The sequence below is a fragment of the Myotis myotis genome, unplaced genomic scaffold, assembly GCF_014108235.1.
Source record: "Myotis myotis isolate mMyoMyo1 unplaced genomic scaffold, mMyoMyo1.p scaffold_m19_p_1, whole genome shotgun sequence".
Classification (NCBI taxonomy): Eukaryota; Metazoa; Chordata; class Mammalia; order Chiroptera; family Vespertilionidae; genus Myotis; species Myotis myotis.
This window is the reverse complement of record NW_023416313.1, coordinates 2,081,830-2,094,597: the sequence shown is the minus strand read 5'-3', so window position 1 is coordinate 2,094,597 and position 12,768 is coordinate 2,081,830. Positions and strand designations below refer to the sequence as shown.

Genomic DNA, 12,768 nt, shown 5'->3' with positions numbered 1-12,768 from the left:
AAATGAGTCGGCGGGAAAGAATAAACCAGCAGGCGGGAGGGTCACTCCTGCATCGCGACGCGTTTTCTTCTAGTGTCTTCTCTGCGTGGTTTGCAGAGAAGACACTGTGTCTAAGATTCTAGATCCCGTATCTTCGTTTGCCACCGGTATTGACACATTTCACTAATGCTGATGACCACGTAATATCCCCTCTTCCATCCGCAGTTCCCCAAGTGTGCGGGGACCCTTGGGATCCCCAAGACCGAATCAGGGGTCAGCCAAGCCAAAACCATTTGAATAAGATGATGACGTCCCTTGTTCACTCCCACTCCCTCCCCTGTGTCCGGCGGAGCTGTCCAGAGGCCACGGACCGGATTCGAGGTTCCAGCTGCCGTCGATTAAGCCAGAGGGTAATGAGATTTGCAGAGCCGCACGGCCGTGCTGGTCTGGTCACTGAACACGCACGGGGCCACACAGAGGCTGTCACTGCCTCACGGTTAGCACACATGAGACTTTTCCCACTTTAATTGGAATACCGTGAGTATCAATAGAGTCAGTCAGACAAAAGCTCTGTGGGTCCTCAGTCCGTCTGCGTGGGGGGGTCACAGGCCCCGGGAGTTGGAGGACCTCTGCCCTGGGCGGTGGTGGCTCACTGTGGCGGACGCTGGCGTGCGGAGTGGCAGCCCCCACCCCGAGCCTGTGCGCCGAGCCTTCCCCAGACGTTTCCGGAGGCGGATTCCCCCAGAGGGCAGGATTCTACTGAGGGCTCCGCACCCCTGCCTGGTGCTCCCCCGAGCGCATACACGCTACCCCGTCAGCAGCCTGCGACCGCGTCCAGCTTGCGGGTTTGGGGATACGTCTTTATGGCATGATGAGTCGTTCTCTCAGACCCTCAGCCGTTTGAGAGGCCCCAGGGGAGAGCTGTGGTTCCAGGAAGAGGATGCTGGAGAGGCTGCCTGCGGTCCCTGGAGAGGCCCTCAAAGATGACCCACGCCCTGGTCCCTGCGACTGGGACCTCAGGCGGTTTTTTAAAGGGGGGGGGGGGTCTTTGCAGATGGGTTAAATGAAGGAGCTTGAGGCGGGTGCTTGTGGGTTATCCGGGTGGACCTAAATGCCACCCTGAGCGTCTTCACGGGAGGGAGGCCGGAACTGGACACGCACTGAGGGGTAGGTGCTGTGCAGACAGCACCGAGGTTTGGAGCTGCTGCCTTGAAGGTGGGAGGGCCGCGGCCAGGAGCCAAGGGATGCCGGCAGCCACGGAGCGGGAGAGGCGGGTCAGAGGCTCCCTGAGCTCTGGCTTCAACCACCCTCCATGGTGCAGCACCTCCAGGGACGGGGCGACTCCCTTCTCCCCCTCCAAGGGCATCATTGGTTAGAACACCTTCCAGCGCTGGGCTGCAATGTGCCTCCTCCAGGGCCCCACTGCTCCCCAACGCCCCCCCACCAAGGGCTCAGATATGCTCACTCCTCTTAGTTCCATCACAGTTGCAGGCTGGCCCTGCTGCTGTCACAGACACGATGGGAGGGAGGGGTGTGGGAGGGGGTGGAGGGGGAAGGGGGTAGGCAGTGTGCAGCAGCCCCAGGACGTGTGGGCCCCCCCGCCCCCCTCACTTGGCCTGAGAGGGAACTGGAGGGTGGCTGAGAGGGCTGGCAGGAGAGCAGTCCAGGCACAGAGTCCCGGGGTCCTCCCCGGGAGATTGGGGAGCGCTGGCAGCACCATCCTCACTTGGACCCTCAGCACCCACCAGCACTGCACCCCACACTTGTACCCGGGAGGCGGGCGGGCCCCAGGTGGACGCTGGGCCCTGTGCACACGTATCGCATTTCCTGATGTCTGAGCTCCGCGGGGCGCGTGGAGGCGGCTGTAACTCTGCACCCACAACTGCTCCCCGGCACTGGGCAGGCCGGGCTCAGTTTCAGATCAGAACCGCAGGGGGCCTGTCCGAGGCCCTGCAGGCCCATGAGCCTCTGGGCTTGAGCAGGGAGCATGGGGCTCCCTCAGAACCGGGAACTCCAAACTGTGCTGCCTGCTCCCCACACCCAGGGGGCAGGGGGGACTGTGCTCCCAGAGTAGCGTGGACATGGCTCTGGACCCTGCACATGTGGCTGATTCACAGCCGCACAGACATTTGGGGGTCGGGGGCACCCTGAGTTAGAGCCCATGACTCGGGGTGAGGTGTGGCCGATGCCGCTGTGCAGGGGCCGCTGCCTCAGGCAGGGAACCGGGGCTCTGTTACAGGACCCGGAGTCCCACAGGCAGCGGCCGCCCCTGCCACGCCCCCTGGGTCACCTCCAGGGAGACCACCTGCGCCCACGGCCCTGGTCACTCAGACCCTAAAGCGAAGCAGCTGCGGGCAGAGGCGGGTCCTCTTCATTCGTTTGAAACTCGCTGCCAAGGAAGTGGGGCCGTGAGGGGGGTCCTTGCCAGGCTCCGCTCTCGGAACCCCACGCCCACTGCAGTGCCACCGAGGCCGCGGGGCTGCCGTTTTCCTGTGAGATCCCGGGGACACCGAGGCCCCAGGAGGAACAGAGGGTCAGGGAGGACCGGCTGTGAGTCCTTGACCTGGAATGTCAGCAATCGAAAGAGGCGGCGGCTGATCCATCACCCCCTGCACCGCAGAACGCGCACGACGCCCGCCACAGGGCAGCCTGTGTGAGGACCACCGGCGGGGCCAGCGGGGCCCAGCGCTGCAGTGACACTGGGCACCGGTTTCTCGCTCTGGGAGCTGGAGTTGAGTTGCCGGATCATCTCTCCAAACCCCGGTCCTCTGAAGGAGAAGCCAGAGCCTGGGGAAGAAGAGCACCCCACTCGCCCCACTCGCCCCACTCGCCCCACTCGCAGGAGGAGGCGGCTGCTGTGCGCAGGGAGGACAGGCGGCCGCAGGGAGGACCAGGCGGCCGCAGGGAGGACCAGGCGGCCGCAGGGAGGACCAGGCGGCCGCAGGGAGGACCAGGCGGCCGCAGGAAGGACCAGGCGGCCGCAGTGAGGACCAGGCGGCCGCAGTGAGGACCAGGCGGCCGCAGGGAGGACCAGGCGGCCGCAGGGAGGACCAGGCGGCCGCAGGGAGGACCAGGCGGCCGCAGGGAGGACCAGGCGGCCGCAGGGAGGACCAGGCGGCCGCAGTGAGGACCAGGCGGCCGCAGGAAGGACCAGGCAGCCGCAGTGAGGACCAGGCGGCCGCAGTGAAGCTCGAGTGGGATTGGACGCCCAAGCACAGAAGGACCTACCATCCCGACACTAGTCACTGCAGCTGTCCGCCCTCTGGGGGCTGGCCAGGAGCTGTGCATGGGACTGAGCGGCTGGAGGAAGGCCGGCGCAGCCCTGTGTCAGCTGATGCCACAGTGGCCCCAGGGGGCAATTTCAGGTCTGCCCTGAGCCCTGGCCACGTGCAAGCCTGGAGGCTGTGCCTGGAGCCCTGCGGGCCAAGTGCAAGCCTGGAGGCTGTGGGAGGCTGTGTGAGGCTGTGTGAGGCCGTGTGTGTGTGTGTGTGTGTGTGTGTGTGTGTCTGTGTGTGTGAGAGAGCATGCATGTGCCTGGAGGCCCCATGTAAGCCCTGCGGGGCCATGTGTGAGCCTGGAGGCCGTGTGAGCCGTGTGTGAGCCTGGAGGCTGAGCCGTGCGTGAGCCTGGAGGCGGTGTGAGCTGTGCGTGAGCCTGGAGGCCGTGGGAGCCGTGTGTGAGCCTGGAGGCCGTGTGAGCCGTGTGTGAGCCTGGAGGCGGTGTGAGCCGTGTGTGAGCCTGGAGGCGGTGTGAGCCGTGTGTGAGCCTGGAGGCCGTGTGAGCCATGTGTGAGCCTGGAGGCCGTGTGAGCCATGTGTGAGCCTGGAGGCGGTGTGAGCGTGTGTGAGCCTGGAGGCCGTGTGAGCCATGTGTGAGCCTGGAGGCGGTGTGAGCGTGTGTGAGCCATGTGTGAGCCTGGAGGCGGTGTGAGCGTGTGTGAGCCTGGAGGCCGTGTGAGCCGTGTGTGAGCCTGGAGGCCGTGTGAGCCGTGTGTGAGCCTGGAGGCGGTGTGAGCTGTGCGTGAGCCTGGAGGCCGTGTGAGCCGTGTGTGAGCCTGGAGGCCGTGTGAGCCGTGTGTGAGCCTGGAGGCGGTGTGAGCCGTGTGTGAGCCTGGAGGCGGTGTGAGCCGTGTGTGAGCCTGGAGGCCGTGTGAGCCATGTGTGAGCCTGGAGGCCGTGTGAGCCATGTGTGAGCCTGGAGGCGGTGTGAGCGTGTGTGAGCCTGGAGGCCGTGTGAGCCATGTGTGAGCCTGGAGGCGGTGTGAGCGTGTGTGAGCCATGTGTGAGCCTGGAGGCGGTGTGAGCGTGCGTGAGCCTGGAGGCCGTGTGAGCCGTGTGTGAGCCTGGAGGCCGTGTGAGCCGTGTGTGAGCCTGGAGGCTGTATGTGCTGGGGTGCAGGCTGCCCCACCTGCCTCCTGTGCCCTCTGGGCCCCAGGCCCTTGACACCCACAGCCCGGAGCCATCAGGAAAGCAGGGGCTGTAACTCGCACCTCGTAGGGGGCAGAGAGCACTGAAGCAGGAGCAGAACCAGCAGGTGACAATGGAACCAACAGGTGTGCTAGTCCCCAAACCACCGCGCTCTCCCAGTCGCCCAGCCCGCCCCCTTGCGCTTGCAAGTCCTCATTGAGGGAAGCGTGCACAGAGCCCCGAGGCACCGTTTGTCAACAGAGCCCGTTTGGTGTACCCCTGGTCGCCCTCCACCCCCCGGAAGCCCGCTGAGGGCACGAGGCGCCCGGTGGGGCTTGCTGTCGGTGAACCAAAGGAAAAGCGGTGTCACAGAACTCCAAGCACACCTTCCACCCCCCAACTCTGCCAGCTCCGGACCCGATGCCACTGCCCTGCCAGGCTGTCCAGAGCCCCCAATACCAGCAGCCTCGGCATCGAGGGCAAAGCGAAAGTATCCCGGAGACCTGCCTGGCGGAGGAGGCCCAGGCCTCACACCTACGCGCACGTCTCCCTGAACCAGCCGCTCAGCCTCACACCCGCCAGATCTCTCTGGGGACCGTGGAGGGGACGGCAATGTCGGAAGACAGGGGTCCCACATCTGAGGATGGCAGTGGCCCCATTTTCACAGACGGGTACACTGAGGCACAAATAGGGAAGACAGACACTCAAGGTCACACAGAAGCCTGGGAGGGTGGGGCTGAGCAGGGTCAGAGGTCATGGGCGCAGGGGCCTGACATGGTGAGACCCTGTCTCGAGCTGTGAACTGCCTTAGCGTGAACCCTGGACGGGTCGATCAAGCCCCGAACCCCAGAGGCCGCGGCTCTGCCTCCCGGGGATGCGCAGGCAGGTGACACCTGGGAGGCGGGGCGGTGCTCCACAGCCCAGGTCAGAAGATGAGGTGTGTGCCCAGCTGGTGTGGCGCAGTGGTTGAGCCTCGACCTATGAACCAGGAGGTCACGGTCAGGGCACGGGTTGTGGGCTCAATCCCCAGTGTGGGGCGTGCAGGAGGCAGACGGTCCATGATTCTCTCTCATCAGTGATGTCTCTATCTCTCTCTCCCTCTCCCTTCCTCTCTGAAATCAATAAAAATATATTTTAGAAGATGAGGTGCACACCACCCCCTCACTAAGAAGTATCGTCATGACGCCCAAATGGATCAGCCTTATCCATCCCACACTCGCAGCCACATATGATGAGGAGCCAGGAAGCCACCCTGGCAGCGGCTGACAGAGGGGGGACAGTGCCCACCCCGCTGGGGAGACATGTGACTGGGCAAACTGGGGTTCAAACCCAACGCTGCCCTTTACAAGTGGGGTTATGTGACGCCATTTGCACTGGGGACACCCCAGCGGCCCGAGAAGTGCCGTCGGACCTCACTCAGGAGGCTTGGCCGGGCGGGGGCCCCGGGGAGCGCCCTGAGGCACGGCTGCCGTGACACCGAAGCAGGTGCTGCGACGCCCTAGAGACCGACCCCCCGGGCAATGGAAACATCCCGGTAAACAGACGCGTCAGGTTGCGCTGCCCTCGGACGCGGCTCGGGGCAGCCCTGCGGCGGGCTCACGTTCCGGTCCCCTGGGCCGCTCGCAAGACCACATCATCCTCATGAGAAAGCCCGAGCTGCGATCTGATGCCCAGGTTCCTGCCTGCACCTGCCTTTAACGCCCCGCCCCCCGCCCTGCAGGCTCAGCCTTCGGACCCTACAGACCCTACAGGCACCCCGGGGAGGCGGCACTGGAAGCCCAGAGAAGCCCAACAATCCACGAGCTGGCAGGTGGCAGAGCTGGGATCGGAGCCCAGAGACTCCAACTCAGGGGAGGCCCTCCCACGTCCTGCAGAGGCCAGGGCAGTGAGCGGTGCAAGGGAGCCTGGGTCTGTGCTGGGGGCGGGGGGGTGGGGGGGCGGTTCGGGGTCTGGCTTCCAGCCAGCAGCCCAGAGTCCCAGCGGCTGGCCTGGCCCTGAGCACCAGAGGCAGGACACATGCCTCCACGGGCTGGGCCCTTCCCCCTCCTGTCACTGCGATGTCCCCTGGCCAGCTCACAGCTCTCCCGAGACCCAGGTGATGCTCTGGAGCGGGGGTGGGAGCCGTCTGGCCCCAGGGCCTATAAGGCCAGTGAAATCATGTGGTCTGGCCCCGCCAAGGCATTGGGGGTGCGTTCATTAGATGTTTGACCAAATACCGCAGGCTGATGTTTAGTGGCTAATTTTGTATGGCCCGAGAATGATGTTATAAATACCCAAACGGCTCTGGGCAGGAAAAGGGTTCCCCACCCCTGCTCTGGAGGGTCAGGGGTCCGATAGGCGACTTCCCGTAGTGAGGGTCACACCCACTGTCCTGGGACAGTAAGACCGGACTTTCCCCACCGTCACCAAACTCGGGACTTGATGGGAGAAAATGCGCCATCTGCCCCCAGACTGCCTCATCGACACAAACCAGAGTCAAAGGGTCCTGGTGGCCGGTTACGGGTTAGGAAGTGCCCCGTTCTGAGCTCGGGGTGCCCGGGCTGAGCTGAGCAGGCCGGGGCTCCTGGGCCACCACCAGCCTTTTCAGAGGCGACGTCTGATGACTCTCTGGGTCCGGACGCCCTGTCTTCTGCGGCACCGACTTCAGATGGAGTCAGTCACAGGGACCGGCACCAGCGCCACCACCGTGAGGGGCTCCAGGATGGTGCCGCCGGGGCCCTCCCAGCCCTGGATTCGGCAGCAGAGCGCACGGGCCTGAGACCGGGAAGCGGTGGTTTCTCGCTCTCACCTGATTCTCGTGGCGAAAGGAAAGGGGGCAATGAGGAAATTCTGGGAAAGTCACAGAACCGGGAAAGATGCCGATGGGAGGGCGGCTCGCTCTCCCCCTCACTGGGGGCCTTGTCCCCTTCTAGTCTCTGCTCCGCCCCGTTTTTGAAGAGCGCAGGTCATGGGTGACAGGCAATGTCTGTCCTCCCTGTTTTCTCAATGTAACTTTCCTGAAGCATTTCCTCCCAGCTTTCAGCTCCCCACCGCGGGCATCTAGTGAACATTTGTTGACGGAAGGAACGATCACAGGCCTACGACCCCCTCGCTGCCTCCACCGTGAGGCGGCTCCGACTTGGGCTGTCATCAGTGATGCTCACAGGGACACGCGGGTGGCCGCATCCCTGCCCGCACTGGGGTTAGGGAAGGACTTGCCTGTCTGCTCCAGACGCGGGGACCTGCGCCAGCCGGAGTGGGGACAGGGCTCGGTCTGGCTCTGCCACACACTCCCCTTGGCCCTGGGCCGTGGTTTTACTTCTCAGGCCTCGGTTTCCTCCCAGCATCTTCCATGTCCCTCCCAGCTCTGCAGTGCTAGCACAGCAGCCCGCCAGCTACCAGGCTCTCCACCTGGTCCTGCACCCTGTCCTGGGCTGAATCGTGTCTCTGACCCCCCCGCCCCCCATCCAGATGTTAAAGTCCTAACCCCCAGGACCTGGGATGCGACTGCATTTGGAGAGAAGACCTTCACGGAGGTAATTAAGGAAATGAGGTCACAGCCATGGGCCCTGATCCAACAGGCCTGCTGTCCTTATAGGAAGAGGCGAGTAGGACACAGACGCACGCAGAGGAGGACGCTGTGGGGACACAGGGAGGAGACGGCCGTCTACACGCCAAGGACGGGCCTCGGAGGAGCCAACAACCCTCCTGACCCCTTGGTCCTGGACCTCCAGCCTCCAGGACGGGGGGAGACTACACTTCCACTGCTCAGCCCCGGCCTTACTGCAGCCCTGGCAGCACAGCATCGCCCTCCCACGAACCTCTGACCCCGGGATCCTGCCTCCCGGAGCCGCAGCCGCCCAGGGAGGTCACGGGCTCAGAGGGAGCCTGGGTCTCGCTCAAGGTGCCCACGGGCGGCAGAGCTGACACGAGAGCCCCTCCCAGCTCGGTCCTTCCCTGAGCCCCACTTTGACCCGCTGTGACCCCATGGGTTGCGACGCTATGAAGCCACCGTCACACTTGCCATCTCATCATCTACTGCCCCCTCCCCACCCGTGGGCTGGCCCTGCAGGCAGAGCTAAGAGCATTCCCTCTATCCGATGGGGAAACTGAGGCAAGGGGAGCCCACAGCTAGTGCGCTGGACTGCGATCCAAGGGTGCCCAATGCCATCTCCTGCCATCTCCCCGGCCCCTGGAGGTCGGCATGGCAACAAAACAAGTGGGCGACTGCGTGGGCCTCCAAGCCACCGCAGCCACCTAGGGCGTCCTCGTTATCCAACGAGGAGAGACGTTCAGGCTGCCTCAGGTGTAGACCATCGGTCCTCTGGGCAGCTGGAGCCTGGATCGCGTGACGCCTCCACGCACCTGCTGGCGCCGGCTCCGGGTGCTGCCGGCCTCCCGTGGGGAGGGCAGTCGGGGAACCTGCCAGGGGTGCACAGTGGCCAGACATCTGAGCCCAGTGCGGGCACCGGGGCTGTGCGGCTCCCGTGAGTGCGGTGGGAACACAGCTATGTAGATGGGTGGGGACGGGCTGGGGCTCGAGGGACAGGTGGACGGCCGCGCATGCTCACTGCCCGGTCCAGAGCGCTGGACCAGCTCAGGAAGACCGAGGTGAACTCCGCCACCCAGCAATGTCCGTCACAAGCTAATAAGAACCTACTGTGTGCAGGTAACCGGCGATGCTGCTTTTATACACCAGGAAGCCACGCCCGGGAGGGTGCCCAGACCACCCAGACCGGCACGACGGTTCAAACCCCGCCCCTTGCTTTTTCCATCCTCGACCCCCATGGCCCCGGATGCCCACATACCGTCTCCCAGGACTACCGCCAACAGGGGCGGGGGGGGGGCTTCCTCCAGGGCTCCCTCTGATTACAGGAGGGTGGGAGGTATCAATTATGGTCACAGCAAGCCCCAAATTACCCTGTGCGCACCCTGCCATTACCCCGCCTCCCGTTGAATGTGCCTGGAGGTCGGGCCAAGCCTGGGGCTGCCCTGCTCCCGAGCTGCCCCCGATAACACGTTGGCCATTCCCGAAGTCCTCTTCCAGACACGCAGCCTCCCCCACCTGCCGCCTGCTCTCCCCACTCTCCCAGCGCCCACAGCCTCCATCCCTCCTGCCTGGGCTGGGAGGGGGAGGGCACCGCTGCTGGAGGGAGGGCTCCCTGGAGACACAGTCCCCCCAGGCCGACCCCACCCCCACTCCGGGGAAGCAGCTGTCCCCACGGGTGTCTGCAGCAGGGCCAAGGGCCACACTGCAGGCTGTGGAGAGGCAGGAAGCACGGGTTCGAGTCCCCACCCCGCTGTGGGAACTGAGCAAGTGCCTCAAGCACACAGTCCCACCCTGAAAAATAGGGTGACCGCCCCTCCCCGCCAGGGAATGCAGGCAAGACCTCCGCCCAGGGCCGGGCCCCAGGAGGCAGTCAAACCCCGGTCTCCCAGGCCATGACCCACACTCCGCCGCCAAGGCCCCGGCTCCCGGCCTCAGTTTCCCCCAGCCCTTGGCGCGGCGGGCCTGTGGCGACGAGGCATTTTCCAGCGCCTCCCAGAGGCCGTGCGCGCGACCCGGTGGGTGCAGCGCAGCAGGCAGCCGTGGGGATGCGCAGGGGTGAGGCGACAGGCTGCTGGCAGCGACGAGGGCGAGTCGCAAACACCTGCAGGCTCCGTGCCCAGAATCCGCCCTGGGCGAGAGCGGGCACCGGGGACAGGCCTGGCGCCCTCCGCCCAGGACCTAGGCGCGGCGGGAACCGTGCCAGGGCGGCGCCCCCTGCCGCAGAGCCCCCGGGTCATCGTCATGGCTCTCCGCGCCTGGGTCTGCGGCGGCCCCGCGTCCCTCCCGGGTCCCGGCGCCTCCTGCACCTGCGGCGACGCCGGACCCACCGAGAAGCTGAGGAGCGGAGCCTGCAGACAGCCCAGCGCAGCCACCAGCCCGGGCGCTGGGAAGGGGTCACCAGCCCGCGCGGCAGAGCTACGTGCCCGGGGCGCGGGGCCAGGGAGGGGGCTGCGCGCCGGGCCCTCGGGAGCGAAAGACCCGGGAGCCAAAGTTGGGCGGCACCGCTGGGCGACGTGCCCCGGGCTGCAGGTGCAGCTCCGCCGCCCTCGCTGCGCCGCGACCCCGCTCGGGAAAGCGCGCTCCACGGTGCCCACACTCACCCGCACTCATGCCGGCGGCAGCTCCGAGCGCTCCAGCCCGCAGGTGCGGCGCCCGGCGGCGCGACCACCCACCGCCCGCAGGTCAGCGGCTGCGCGCACAGCGGCGCCTGCCCGCAGCCTCGCCGCAGACCCGGGGCGCGCCGGCCCCGCCCCGTCGGCTCCGCCCCGTCGGCCCCGCCCCCGGGTTGTCCCGCCCCGTCCCGCCCCACCCCCGTCGCGTCGCGGGCGGGGCGCACCCTGGGAAGTGTAGGCGCCGCGCCCCCATCATTCCGCCTTCACATCCCAGCCGCCGCACCGATGGACTACAAGTCCCGGCAGGCCGCGCGCCTGGCGCATGCGCAAGGAGGCGACGCCGCTGCGGCCTCCTGCAGCCACTCACGGGTCTCTGCGGAGCTGTCACCGTTGCCTTGCTCTCTGCCTGACTGGCGCCAGCTGTTGGCAGCCCGGGATTGCCGAGGAGGACACCCGAGGGGAAAGCGAATTTGGTGCAGCTCTTGAGTCCTGGAGCTGCAAAGGGCCTTGAATACCTACTGGGTCCACCTCCTCCTACCGGTTTGCAGAGGGGGAATCGGAGGCGGCGACAGGATATGCCCATTTCCCCGGCGAGGCTTGAACAGGCCATGATTCCGGCGCAGAACTCCTGTCTCCAGGTCTAGGGCCGCACACCCCAGGCTCCTGGCACGCTGCACCTGCTGGCGCCTGGTCTGGCTGGGGCTGCTCTGGGGAGGGGCCGCGACCCCAGGACAGGACTGGCCCCAGACCCCCGCAGTGACCGATTGCCCTCTGTGACCTCAGGCACCCAGCACAGGGCGGGGTACAGGAGAGGGAGGGTGGGAACAGGTGCACCCCACTGGCGCCTTGTACTAAGGAAAGGGCTGCAGGGCGTGCAGAGGGCCTGGACGGGACCAGCATTCAGGAGGCAGAATCTCTGGGGCCTGGCACTGCAGGGAGAGGGGCCAGGGCTGCTGGGAGATGCTGTCAGCAAGGGCGGGGGGCGGGCCACAGAGATTGTGGACTCTGGATGGGATACCGAGGCAGGAGGAGATATTTTCCTCTGGCCGCATGACCCTTGGAGAGAGCTGGAGTCCTGCAGAGCAGCCGTGGTCAAGGCCAGTCGGCCCCGGCCCCACACACCCTGAAACCCGGGCGGCCCGCTGGGTGGTTGGGCTGGCAGCTGCAGAGTTGGGGCCTGCCCGCTGGGGCCTTTAGCCCAGATCACGTGCGATGAGACGGGAGGAGCACCCTGCCCCTGATCTGAGGACTGGCGCGCTGCCTGCTCTAACCTGGCCCGAGGACACCGATGGCAGAGCACCTGGGCCCCGGGGTCCTGCAGGGTCAGCAGGAAGCCAGGGGGGATGGTAAGGGCTCCACCCACCCCACCTGTTCTCAGTGGGGTGTTCTGGAGATGGGGCAGGATCCAGGGGGGCAACCTCAGACCCCTAGGCACTGGGTTTCAGGGTCAAGCCCTCTCTGCTCCCCTGAGGGCAGCAGGTTATAATCTTGGGGTTCCATTTCTGGTAATTCAAACGTGGTCATAAAACACAAAAATAATACATGCAAATATATGCTTTCACAAACACCTTTAAATATATAAAACCACCTGCCTCATTTAAAAGCACAGTTGTTCAGCCCTAGCCTGTTTGGCTCAGTGGATAGAGCATCGGCCTGCAGACTGAAGGGTCCCAGGTTCGACTCCGGTCAAGGGCACATGCCCGGGTTGCGGGCTCTATCCCCAGTGTGGGGCGTGCAGGAGGGAGCCGATCAATGATTCTCTCTCATCACTGATGTTTCTGTCTCTCCCTCTCCCTTCCTCTCTGAAATCAATAAAAAGAAAAGGAACTGCACCAGACACCTAGGGCCAAGCCAGGTCAGCAATCACAACCAGGGACTGATCTGTGCCAGAGAACCTCCATCATCGTCACCATCATCATCCCATTTTACAGCTGCATAAACAGGCCTTTACCCAAATGCACACTATTGCCTAGTGGAGCTACTAGGCTGCACACCCAGGCCCTTCTGAAGAGAGAGCCTGTGGTCCCTCCTAGCTCTGTCATTACCTCCATGGGGCACTAGGGAGGCCAGGTGCCGAGGCGAGAGGCCTGGGCAGGCGGTGAGGGGCACGGCCCAGAGGGACCTGTTCCGGGGATCCAAACCTCGCCCACTGCCCCAGGGAATGCCCCGCCCGCACCTGCAGACTCATCCTCACCCTCCGGACTTTGCTGCAGATCCCCCAGTCGGAGGGGCCTCCTGACCC

General features: G+C 65.2%; 1 protein-coding gene across 1 annotated transcript in view; it reads right to left on the bottom strand.

The window, feature by feature from the left end:
* Positions 1–10,662, bottom strand: part of ABLIM2 (actin binding LIM protein family member 2) — a 105,021-nt gene extending 94,359 nt beyond the window's left edge. The window contains exon 1 of the mRNA XM_036327924.1: positions 10,515–10,662. Coding sequence (XP_036183817.1) covers positions 10,515–10,524 — 10 coding nt within the window. The 5' untranslated portion in view covers positions 10,525–10,662. The remainder of the gene's footprint in view (positions 1–10,514) is intronic.
* Positions 10,663–12,768: the final 2,106 nt, after the last annotated feature.